The sequence below is a fragment of the Tenebrio molitor genome, chromosome 1 (assembly GCF_963966145.1).
Source record: "Tenebrio molitor chromosome 1, icTenMoli1.1, whole genome shotgun sequence".
Classification (NCBI taxonomy): Eukaryota; Metazoa; Arthropoda; class Insecta; order Coleoptera; family Tenebrionidae; genus Tenebrio; species Tenebrio molitor.
Genome location: NC_091046.1, coordinates 40,395,490 through 40,409,085, shown reverse-complemented (window position 1 = coordinate 40,409,085; position 13,596 = coordinate 40,395,490). Strand labels below are relative to the sequence as shown.

General features: G+C 35.5%; 1 protein-coding gene across 2 annotated transcripts in view; it reads left to right on the top strand.

The window, feature by feature from the left end:
- Positions 1 to 13,596, top strand: part of IRSp53 (Insulin receptor substrate 53 kDa) — a 107,354-nt gene that overhangs the window by 21,907 nt on the left and 71,851 nt on the right. For both annotated transcript variants that reach the window (XM_069045076.1, XM_069045071.1), the window contains exon 2: positions 1,760 to 2,066. In XM_069045076.1, coding sequence (XP_068901177.1) covers positions 2,022 to 2,066 — 45 coding nt within the window. In that variant the 5' untranslated portion in view covers positions 1,760 to 2,021. The remainder of the gene's footprint in view (positions 1 to 1,759; positions 2,067 to 13,596) is intronic.

Here is a 13,596-nt window from a genome sequence, read left to right as displayed (position 1 = left end):
GTGTTTTACTCAACACCAGAAATTAGTCATAATTAAGTGAAACTGTCTCAGAATGAAAATAATTGTACCAATTGTAAACAGTTCTTTGAGTAGCAAATCAGAGTCTTTGATGTATTATTGTATTTTTTTATTGTATTGTACATTTAAAATATACGACCGCGCCACATTTTTCTCCGTAACGATGAATTCGCGATTTGTTTTGTCAAAATGAGAGATGAAAGATATGTAAGAGATGAAATCTCCGAGTTGTTTGTTTTCGGCGCAGTCGTGACCACAACTGCATAAAATACGATCATAAAATGTGGAGTGGGTCAAGTTTGCGTTGGAAACTCCTCAGTATTCCTTCTGCAAATATCCATCTGCAATTAACCTTTCCGGGACCTGGAGATGCAACTTCAATGAAAATTTCTCAAAAACAAACACCGCCAGTCAATTTAATTCGCTTTCTGTTTAATGAGCCGAGTTGATTACCAACCATGCGACCATTTTTACTTGTTCCGAACGCAAATCAAATATTTGCCCAGCCTTGGTACCAGACATTTCGTACAATTAAGTGTCTTTCTGGATGAATTCCGAATGCGTAGACAAACGCGAAACTGCTACTTTATTGTTGCCGGTTGAAATAGTGTATTGGGAAATCCTTGTAAATATTGAGATCAAACAGGCAATTTCATAAGGAACGGATCCTGAATTTTAAGTAATAGAGTAAGGAAAATAACCACTAAGGATCCGGCGGGACGCTGACTTTTCCTTTTTATAGGAAAATCTCGAGTCGTTATGGCGAATGGCCGCTTTTAAAAATATCTACTCGGGAAAGTTTTAAGTGGGCATATTAAAGTAACTTCTGGCGCTTTATAAAAACTATCCACTACACGGCGAGGCGAAATTTGAAATTAAAACGAGAAACTGGATGGAATTAGCGCAAAAATTCCGAACTCCAGTTAATTTGCTTGACTCGACTGGTTCTGAAAAAATAATTGCACCGAGGTAACGAAGTTTGCCATTTCGGAACTACCACCCCGGCCCCTCGCGATAAGATAATACAAAGTTAAATGAATCATCTTCTTTAATTTGATTAATCCGACTTCCACGAGAAAAGTAACTCCATTTAAACTAGCCGGAATAAAAGGAAGACAATTAGATTGGGCTAATTAGACCCTATTTATTAAACTCTCACATTGTGTTAAGGAAAACTGTAAACACGAAATTCGAAGGGGAAATTCCGTCGGATCCATTAATACTTTTCATCTTTCGCGACCCTCGGAGCTTTGTTTTTCGGCTTTTGCGGCGCGACTCGAGTCGTCTCAGTTTGTCCAAAAATTAACACAAAGTCCTTGCGCAACGCACGGTACGAGTAATTATCCTGAGCCTTGCGCAACAGTTATTAGCACCGTTTTTCGAATAATTGCGTTCGCTTTTTGTAACACTTCTCGTTCGCCTCTTGACCCCAAAAATAGCTTAGAAAGTTCCTGAAACCTGAAATTGCGCGTGTGTCAATGCCGACGATAATTAGACGTTACAAAAAGCCATCATCGATGAAATATGACAGATTGTTCCTGCGAGACCGGACGTCAGTGAGAGTTGTCCGAGTGGAAAGTGGTTTAACTGGTGCCTCTTGACCGCTGAATTATTCCGCTCTATGAAAGTTTAACGCGGTTTTCACATTGTCCACCCCGAGTGGAAATCGCATAAAACCGTTCTCGTCCAGACGAGGAGGACTCAATAACGCTTAACGCTAAATTAATTTATTTGGTTCCAGATTCGTACCGGATCGAGACCGGACCTCAATCTTCGTTAGAGAGACAGTTTGAGCCCGGAATTTCCACAATTTTCTCCATGCAATTAAACACACTGTGTGTGTATCGGATCGGCCTTCGAATAAATCGCCGTAAACAGGAGTGATTTTAAATTCGCATCCCGGGGAAAAACGGGGTGGTTCGAGTGCGATCGTGCGCCCCCTGTCATGAACCCCGGACGACACTAACTTCGCCCTTTGAACACTGTCGTAAAACTGCTTCGACATGGAGACCGAAGAACTCATCAAACTCGTCGATGGAATTTACAAGGTGAGTCGGACTGCTTAATGTAATTAGCTTGATCTGGTTGCAATTTAAGAATGACTGGAGCCTTTTTGCCAGGATAAAGACGAGAAAGTTAAAATGTGAACTTATAAAGAGTTTCCAAGGGAAAAATATTTGAAAGAATTCGAACAATTGGGGCTTTTCAATAGGTATCGTTGTACGCAAATTTTTGGCGAATTTAAAAATTTTTTGACAACCGTGAAAATTTATGTATAAAAGTTCGTTTGTGCCAAGAGATAGATACTGAAGATTATTTTGCAGAAGAAATTATTGATGCAGTAAATGCTGCGGTTTCAATTTTGAAGTCATAGCTTTAATAAACACGTAAAATTTCTCAAAATTTTCGATTTTTATTTGATTCATAATAAAAAGGTTATTTTTGTCATGATTGTATCTTAAAAACTCCTATCGGTTGTGAAAAATAGTTATTTACATTAGAGTACGGTGGGGGTATTTTACAGCGCGAAAACTTTTTTCAAATGATTAGTTGGAGGTCGGCTTCGCCTCGTGCCTGAAACCTAGTTTTCGCGCTGTAAAATACCCCTACCGTACGACATTTGTATTAGACTTTACGGTTGACCAAATGATTTATTGAACACTTTTGCAGATTTTTATGAAATAACAAATGTCCAACTTTTTGACATACAGAGCTGCCAACCCGATAGGTTATATTTTCCCTATTATGATTATTTATTAGTCAATAAAAAAAAACATGTATCGGAAAAATACTACATGTAAATGTGTTTTTTTACATTAAATTAAAGTAACGTATGAACACTTTAATTTTAAAGTAACTGCAGAAAGAGTAAATTAACCATGCGTGTTACCGCACTCCCCCAAAAATTTACGTAAATCGGAGCTACCTTAACCTTTTATCTAAAAACGCCAAGTGGTTTAAAAGATATTTACATTAAAAAACTCATACAATGTAAAAAAAATTAATTTAATATTTTCATTTCTTTATAATGCTGCAAGTTAATTTGAGGGTTGTAATAAAATTCCTTAGAAGTCCTTAAATTTTATGATTTTTTTCAAATTTCTCGCTGACAGCACTTTGGAAATATTTATTTTTGTTACAAACCTTTTTCTTTGACGAATTTAATTTTTTTTATTCGAAAACAAATTTCTTTGAAACATTGTTTTTTCAGTATAGGCATATCTAAAGCCATGATAAATACCTAGATTAGTTACTCTCAAAGCAAGAAAACCCGTTTTGTTACATCCAAGTCAGAAACTACTAAGGGTAAGGCTTCTTGGGATACATTTTCCAGACCAACAAATCCTGTTGGATCTCAAGACACTAACATCCTTTTATATTGGCTCCTGGCACAGTTCTGGAACTTCCCAATATCAGATTATGCAGTTTTTATCCGTAATAGCAGAAGTATTGGATTCTCTCATGAACTGTGACCTTGGAAATATCTGCGCAAAGGTGGAGCAATAAACCAGTGAAAAATGAAAACTGAAAACGTCGACTACTTTACATGCAAAATAGACGAGAGAGCGACGACACTAACGTAACGAATGACGATATTTTTCGGTCGGTTTGTAGGGCCTACTTGATCCCGATATTTGCGCAGATATGACTCATAGCCCATGAGAAAATCCAACATCTATACCTATAATTTTTGCGCCACCATCACAAAAGTGTGTAGTTGTTTTTTAATCAATATTATGACTCGTAGACCATGAGAAAATCCAACACCTATACCACACTATGAGTGACTTATTTTGATTCTTTCTTATTTTCCAATCGTCATGCATTTTTCCACTGGTACTTTCAAGGCGATAAATAGCCAATCACTTAAACATTTTCTAGTTCTTGTTTAATTCAAATTTTCACATTTTGACGAAAATTATTTTTAATAACCAGAAATATTCAAAAACTTCTAGCTGCTTAATCAGATTTTCTACATTGGAAATGTAAATAAAACTTGAAAGCTTTAATTTTAGAGCTCTCCTTCTTCAGTGATTTAAGAGAATCAAGGTTGGCGTTCTTTTATTAAATCTAACTTTGCACCGCTGCTAAAACCTTTAAAAAGTTTCCCTCTTTCTACTTCTTTTAATTAATAACATTTTACAAATTTAATTCTCAACGAAAGCAGAACAACAGCTTAGGACACCTTTATTTCGTATTCTTTCAAAATACACCGGAGTAATTTCTGAACCAAATTTTTATTTTTACATCTTTCCATGTACGAGCAGTAATTTTTTATTACACACTGTTGTGTGTCTCATTACACTAAAGAAAGTTGCGTTATTACAAAGTGGAACTACTCTAATTCTGTAACATATGTACTTGCATACTTTAAAAGTACGTTTGTTCATTACTGTTTTCATTGTTTACTTCTGCGAGCACCACTTCCGATCTCTCTATCTCTATCACTTGAAAATTGAGACAACCTTTTTATTGCAACAAGTTCTCACTGTGAACTTCTGTGGTGCGATAAAAAATGCAAGAAACTCGTCAAAACCTTGTAAGAACATACTCCACCGTTTCTGAAGTTTCGTACAATTTGCAAGAAGTGAGTCAAGAAAGTGTAAACGTCGTGCCCGGATTTCCCGGTGTTCGACCGATTACATGCTTGCTCGCGTTTTTTAAGGTTTCCCCGGAGTTTTAATTCAATTAGGCTAGATTATAAAACGAGCTTATGTAATTTAAGGAAAAATCTAGATTGAAGTAGTCGCCCGATCCTCATCAAAGTTTCTTTCCCTGTTGAAGGACTGTCGCCGCGCAAAAACTGTAACGCGATGACTTATTGATATATTGTATTAATGTGGCGGCATTACGCTGCACCTTATTACTTGTTCCTTATTTGGGGTCGACATAAAGGCAAGTTATGCCGTGGCTCACCTTGCCTTCAAATCAAGAAGACTTAAAATAATTGATGGCGTTCCCCGTTACAACAATTGGTGATAAATTATATAGGACATGTTTCTCACCTTTAGACACGTTTAATTTAATAAACTTATTACTCAACGTGACAAGAACCGAGCCAGCGTGGCTAATCGATACAGAAAAATTCACACAGATGGGATCGCTCAGGTTGGCAACTTTTGCTCAAGCTGAGCCATCCACTAAACCACTTTTGACACGATTATAAATCAAGTGCAACCGACGTCCAACAGTTTAAGATTCACGTCCAATCAGCGCTTGATTACGCTAATGATCGCATGGTGCGTGATTACAGGTTCATGTGTACTACAAGAATTGAAGAATTACACTGTGTAGTTGCATTACGGCCTATTAAGTCTTAAGGAAACTATAAATTAAACTTCCGCATGGGGCCTCATTTGTGACTCGATATTAAGTGATCCGGATTGCTTTGCTTCGTGTTCCACTTAGATTACTTCAGGCGAGACAAATTACTGTTTTTTCACACGTTAATTCTATTTTTTTAATAAAGGTCATGAATGTATTTACATGATTTGTCAAACCAGTTTCATTTTTTCTTCAGTGTACGTAGTTCTGCTTGTCTGAACCGCAACAGTTTCACTCAGGCCTCTATATCGGACCCTCTTTTATTAACCACATTTTGCTACATAGTCTATTTCTATAGCAAGGCTTATCGTAATTAACAGCAAATGATCACGAATATGATTCATTTACTTAGTTTCTCTAACAAAATTTACATTTTCTGTTTTAAGGAAGAGTGATAAACAAGATTGGTTTTTCCGAGTCTTATTGGTTAGTTATTAGTTGCTTTTTGGTATAGTTTGCTCTAGGAGGCAAATCGTTCGTTGTATGACTTGATCTATTACCCGATAAATATCACTTCAAAACTACCGAGCACTGTGGTCGAGGTGTCGGTGCGCAACTTTGCGCTCTGGCGGTCCGAGGTTCGAATCCCAGGGCCGCTTGCTCAGGTCTGGTTTTTTAAAATTAAGTCAAACTTCTACTTGCGCATTCTAGTTGCATTATTGCACGTGCATGCACCGAGCTAACGTAGGTAAAATTTAGACCGGATGCAATTTGCACATGCACTCTGGGGAACTAGACAATCATAATGACATCTTGATTTGCTTTCTGCCATGTTGGCAGAGGTCGTTGCAGCAAATTTACCAAAAAGGGATGGTTTAATTAAAGCATTTGGGAGCAAAGAATTTAAACCTTGTCCATATGTCCGTAAAACTTGTCACGTATATGATTTGTATGAAAATGTACTCTTCTTAGTGGGTTTTGGCGCTAATGAGTTTGGGGGTACGTGCGAAGAATACCGAGAGAATTTATTCCCTCGTCACATCCCCTCCCGGAACAATTGCGAGTGATCGATGTGTGTGGAGATAGAAGGTGTAAATAATTACCTCGTAATTCGATTACAGTGCCGAATTTGTAAAACGAAACATCGGTGGGAACTCTCGTGATTTACCCTTGTTTCGTGGAAAATTTCAGCGTCAAAGCGACGATAGTTCCCCTAATTGATTCGATTTCGTAAAACTAGTCCCAACCTGAATTTCCGTATCTCGTTACATTGTAATCAAAACACATTAACATTTCTGTTGCCTTGGTAATTAATTGGCGGTTTGTCTCTCGCACGTAACCCACAAAATTTTTTCCGTCGAGATAAATTTACGCCTTCATTAGGACGAAAATTAAGTAGGAGATATAATCGTCTTAACGACGTTTGGATGTTCAGCTAACCGGAATGTTTGAGATATGAGAGCAGAAGAGACCGATTTTGACAGAGCTGGTTTGAATGTGATAGCCGAACGAGGTAATTTCATTAAGATTTTTTTCGGGGCTTGTACAGTTAGGAATTTTGTTTGGGGCCCGCGTTTGCATATTTCGAAGAGCGCTGTCCCGGCTTAACTGTTAAAGAAATTCGCGATGATATCATGTGCAGCCTTTGAGCATTACCAAACAGGCTAAAAATGAATCTAACATAATATGTTTGACACTTGGCTCGCATAAAACGCTTTTACGCTGCATCTAAATTGCCACTTTTACGGCGGGGTACGGACAAAAAGGGGCATTTTTGGATTCACAAACAAAAAGTCGGCCTTTTACGGTCGTTATCTGTTTTCGCAGGACTTTAAAGCGACATCGTTTCGATTTTTTTTCGAGAGGAGGTGTAATAAAATTTTTATTGTTGGTCAAAGGAGGTGGCGGCCGAAAGTGAAAGACCATTAAGAGGTGAATAGAAGATGCCACGAGTATTTGGCTAATTAGCGAATGCTTCACCATTTCTAATTTAGCACCTGTCAACAGGCAGTTATGTCTTTTATTCAATTTCTTTTTATCTTGCAATCAAATTCTTTTGGCAGCGTAGGCGTCAGCAAATCTGGCACAAAATAAATAGTAGCAACAGTAGTTAACATTACCTAATTCAGCTCTCCCAACAACGAAGAGTCTCTCGGTATCTGTGACTCTATCAAGAAATTAATTAGATGAAATTGTATTCTCTCTAATAACGCGTTGGATGATGTAATGTTTTGTATTTTCTTATATAACATTTTTGTTATTGTCTTTATCTTCCAAACGATCTTTGACAACTACTATAAATAATAAGCATATAATAATTATCTGTAATACAAACTCTCCAAAAGTGTTGAAATATGCTGTAACCAATGTAACCTCATTTTATATTCCCAGGAGGTTGTAGCTCAAGATTCGTTACAGAACCTAATTAGATCAAGAAGTGGTATTTTACGATCCCAAAAGCTCTGTCGCAGTCGGAAGTCTATTCTGTTTTTGGTCATAAACCATCTTTTGAGAGAATATTTACAACTAATACGAGAATTTAAATTTCTTTTTAAACGTAACACTTTAAACAATATTTTTTCAAATGGCGTTACAGATTCAGCTAAAATTGTTATTTGGCCAAAAATGCATCTTTTCCGTTCGAGTTGGCTTTTCTGACCGAGGCGCAGCCGAGGCTTAAAACAGGCGAGGACAAAAGGCACTTTTTGGTCCGTGCGCTACTATTTATACTGTTTTTGCCCACTTGAAATCTTTTGCCACGTCTGGTGATGCAGCAAGTTCGCGAACATTCTCGCCAGTTCCAAATCCGGCAGACTAGAAACTCCAAACCGTCTCCGATAGATGATGGATTCCGTCGAAGTAGGTTTTTAAGACGATTCGATGAAAGTTCCTATCTGTGTCAGTCATTTTCCCAATTTTTAGTTAGCACCACTTGTGAGCTTTTCCCACTTGTGTCTCTCGTCCACCTGTCCGTTTCCCACGTGTTCTCGCAAGACCCAAAATTTAATTAAAACAGTATTGGCAAACGTACGTTTCCATCAAAAATTCCGCAAATTGATTTGGCTTAATGATCCGGAGCGGCGTCCGAATCGCTGGAATTTCTCGACTGTTAATTCGCAACAAACTTATTTTATTACACCACCGCAAAATGGAACTTAAATTACAAACGTCCTTCGACCAACACTCAAAGTTGATTGTCGAAGCGTATAATGGTCGACAGGATTTCGGTCCCGACACCAGTTGTTTCGCTCCGATAAATTTCCAAGCGACCGCAAATTAAGTCGTAAGTACTTTGCAAATCTTCGGGGACATCCACGTGGTGCGACTTCTTTTCTCCAAAAATTTATGGAGAAGCTCGCACAATAAATTCGTGTACAAAGCGACATTTTGAAAGTTTACACGTCGCGACTACATTATGTCAAAAATTAATTTAGTCGCTGGGATTTAGAAGTTGTTAATTGGTGGACGGCGGTTCGAGCTTTCGAGAGGATGCCATCAATTAAGTTTTTTGATAGATTACACGCTGAAAAAATAAATGGCATGAACACGTTAACGCATTAAAAATTCAAATTGGCCTTTCAGAGCAACGACCGGATTTGAAATTTCAGAATCCAAGCCCGTAAATTAGCCGAAGAGATGTAGAAAAACGGAATTCACCGTTAAGAAGCGAGACGGCCGATTCAGAGTGCAGTTAGTGTCCTTTTTACGCCACAAGTTGCAATTTAGTCCAGGATCAGGTCGGCAGATGCGAAAAAAGGCCAAGGACGTGGACATCTTCTCGAAACAGGTTCCCGCGAAAAATTTTAGTACAAATCACCATATCCACAATTTACGGCCGCAATAAAACATTTTTGCGGAGTGGCTGGATTCGCCGCGCAAATTATCCCGCTCCGCTGGATCAATTCGAATCAAGATGTCCCTGATCCGGCAGGAAGAAAAGAATTACAATTTGATAACATCTCAAGGTGATGCGTGCGGATTCTCGCTTATGATTTATTCACCTTGTTTGTCAAAAATCCGGAGATAATCCGCGTGTAATTATAGAAATGCAAGTACGTATTATAATTGCAGGCAGGCTCGAAGGCGAATCGCTGAAAATTGTTCCTCTCTTTTGTGTTATTATTATTTATCTCCGCAATTACCGCGAGAAAAAATTACTTTCATTTTACGGCCCGCTCGAGGCTCGTTGAAAGGTTAAATAAATAAAACGAATGCTGACTGACAGTTAGTTGGTACACATTTTTGCGAAAAAGTAAAAGGAGTTGGTTCCTTGTCGTTTTTGCGAGCGATTTATCGGTCCAGGTTTGGTGTTGCTCAATTTCGTAACCTTCTAGTTGCAGCGATCCAAATCGCAGATAATTCGAATTATCGGTTCTGGTTTGAGGAGAGTTCGACAGGTTGCGACCTTCGCGGAAAATATTCGCGTTAAAAAATAAAAAGCGAATGAGTGGTACAATTGCTCGAGCAATAATGATAATGATAGTTTTGCTAGAGTGTGATAATATCGTTGCAGGCGGTAATATAAAATGGGAACTTAAGTTTATAGTGTTTACGTCACCAGATGGCCTGAGTCCATTATCCTCATTGACAAGTCCACATTTTCAAGCTAAATGCACTCGTAATAATGTTATTAACCCATTTATGGACTTGCAGTAAATCATTTATCACTCTGCAAATTTTACTTTCATTCTTTATACAGATTGCTTAATGGTAATTTATGTTTCATACCGTTTGGGGTGTGTGGAATTTAGAACAAAAAAAAACCACTGAATTTATTTGTACGTTTATCCATATTTATTGACCACCCCATTTTTTTTATGATTCTAATCTTAGAAAATCCAAGTGAAAGTGCACCTGTTCACCTTTTCAGTTGTTACTCTATATGTATTCTTTTAAATTGTGAATAATTTTAATTATTTGGTGAGAGACGTTAATGATCTTACTGACTTTCAAAAAATTCAATAACAGCTCACAGTTGAGAATAACAATGTGTGTGGCAACCCACTGAAAGATGTGGGATGTGTATTATGATAAATAATAAATTGTTGAAGAGCTGGTTAATATTTTACTGATGGTAATAGATCCGCTAGTTTCTTTTGTGAGAAAGTTTTTTAGATCACCTGTTGCAGCTGCTTAACGATCAAATGCTTCCTGCAGTTAAATGTCAATATTTTAGAAGGGTAGTAGAGGATTTAGGAGATCAAGTTCGCGTGAAAACATCAAGCTGTAAAAGATTGAGATGTTTTTATATTAAGTAGGAATAATTTCGGAATTATTTTGTACTACGTTATGGGTTTTTTAATATATCCTGTGTGGAAGATTAAACGGAAGCGATGAAAGTCAGTGTTTTCATAAAAGTGAAATAAATTACCAAACAGATAACCAAGATATGTTTATATAAGTTAATTCATAAATCATTACAAGACTGATAAAGGTTTTTTAAATTTCAATATTTTTTTTACCGTGAAGAACAACGAGAGATTAAGGATTTTGAGTTCCGTTTAATGAATATTTTGAAAAAAAATCTGTTGGATATGATTTAGAGCATGAGAAACAATTTTTTCTTCAATTTTATAAAATCAATAGTTCACTCAAATTAAAATTTTTCTTGCAGTAATTTTAAAAACGCACAAAAAAACATGTGGCTGATACAAATCTGTTCATTAGATTCTATTCTACATTTGCACCGGAGGAAATTTTCGGACAATTGTTTAAACAATTTATAAAAAAAAATAAATTCAAAATTACGTTTTTGTGTCTTAATTCGATTTTATATCGAAAACTACGACACGTCGAGTAAAGCTGCATAGAACCTTTTTTGTAGAGCACAAAACTTCCTTCACAAATATCACAAAAGCTATTGTAGTTTAGACATGAAATTCCAAAGTACCCCGCGAAATACTCCAACTTTGCATGATTTTACGGTAATAAATAATCGAAGGGTACAAACATTTTTTTACGCTAATTATAAGTAATGTAGAACCATTTTTGATTTTTCACAACGCAAAACACACGATTTTTGTTTGATTTATTTACTAAACTTTAAAATGTTCCATAACATGCAATATTTATTCCAAAATTTTCATTTTCTAAAATTAATTTAAAATATGAAGAATTAAAGAAATATACTAATTTTATCATTTTGCCAAAGAAAAAGGTAAGAATTAAAAAAAGTGTTTATTTATTGCTAAGGATTTTTTGAATAATTTAAAATAAACATTTTCATAGTAAATGTGTAGTGTATAGCCCTAGATTTTTACACATTTTATCTTCAAGCGGTCGAAAATCGCAACTTTGTGCCTCTCTATAAAAAGTGAAAGTTGAAGTGGCTTTTTTTGTAACCGGACTTGAAACACTTCAAATCCTAGGAGTTGAAGCATTTCTTACGATTTTTTTGTCAATAATTACACGAAGTACATATTTAATAATTAATTTATCCTTATTAAAAAATCTTTAAAAAAGTTAATTAATAAAATTATTAATTATTTTTTATAATTATTAATCATATTTGTATATCAATAATATTAACAACGACTTCGTCTCGTTCTTCAATCTCTGAGCTTGACACAAAAAGACTCACTTCTACTCTTAAATTCTTAGGCCCGGTTGTATAAAGCGATGTCAAGTTCGTTGTTAAAGTTAACATAATGTCAAGCGATCTGATTGGGGGATATTTAACATTGGATTTGAATCAGCCAATCAAATGGGCGGATTTCCGACTTGACGCATTGCTGCTAGCTGACGATTAACTAAGCTTTATACAATCTATTGTTTTACTTTACTTTCATTTGTTTATAAAATTGTAACGTTGAAACGCCAAATTTAGCAAAAATTCAGAACTTCTCGTGTTATCGTATTAAATAAGTACTTTACTTTCTGATCAAATTAAGTAAACTTTTTTACAATGAATTTTACTAGGAATTTTTTTTTAAATATGTATTTGTTAATGTTTCAATCTGAAACTGTCAGGGTTATCGCAGCTGACTTTTTTTGAAAAAAAAAAAATTTACGAATGTTTTGTTTAAATAATTTTTAATTATTTACACTTTTGGGTAATTTTACAAAACCGTGTTTTAGTTTTTCTTTGAACTTTGAAACAAGTTAATAGGTATTTTCAGAAATAGTGTTATTAGTAATGATACGTAATCGTATTGAACTTGAAAACATTTCACGATTTTTTCTCAATTAGCATAATCTAACATCATGTTTACACCTTCACTGACGATTTTTTATCTGAACTAATCTGTATTGTTTACCAAAAAAAAAGACTACGAAATAAATTCTTAATTGTTTATAAATTCGTTTTTGTTTTTAAACCAGATAAAGGACTGTCCCATGCTCCAATTAACTGCAATTCTAGAAACACCGTGTTATTATGGTATTATGGTGTTATTCTTACATTAAAATTTTGTTCTGATTTCATTTTTTTTTTTTTAGTTAATTAATATACATACATATTTAAAATACATTGGATAGTTACCTATGTTATATGTATTAAATTGTAGTTAAAAAATTTAATATAAACAGAAATACATTTTTGCAATAATAGAAAAATCACCTGTAATAGTGTTCCGTATAAGTACCTAAATACAGTGGGCCGTATCACGACACCGTTATTAAAATTGCCGATAACTAGAGTCCTGATTAAAATAAACATAAAACGATATAGATTTATGCAATTATAACGTGCCGGAAAGAGATGAATTCGTCACCATCGTAATTAGAGTCATGATTAAATTTAATAAGGGTGTCGTGATACGGCCCAATGTTTCTTATTATTTAATGAAAGGTAAATGTGGAGATCATTTTCAACGAAGAAAGCACTTGTTTTTGAAACAGTTCCTTCTGAAGTATAATCCCACTTGCGGTTTTTATTGTTAGACGTTCGTTAATTTCCCTATAATTTTAATTGAACGCCTTAACGACTGCAAAGAAATGTAAATCCGTTTACTCGAATCGATACTTTCCAAGTTAATTAACGACTCTCGCTTTACAACAAAACAACTTTTATAATTATAAAACATCGCCGACAATGAACCTTGACTGTCTTTCTATATCCAGCACACACATTTTCTAACGCAATTTAAGACAAATCCATTATTGCAGTCGGTTTTTACTCAACTTTCTATAATTTTTTTAACAAAATGAATGATTTGCAAATATGCTAGATCCGCGTTTTTATCTCGCTCCAAATATAATTAAAAGAAACAGTTTAGATAGTGGTTTTTTCGTAACGTCCCTCTTATTTGAATTGGGTCACCTTTGTTGATCCACTCGAGGTGACGACAACAGTGGTTGTTGTCAAATGACGGC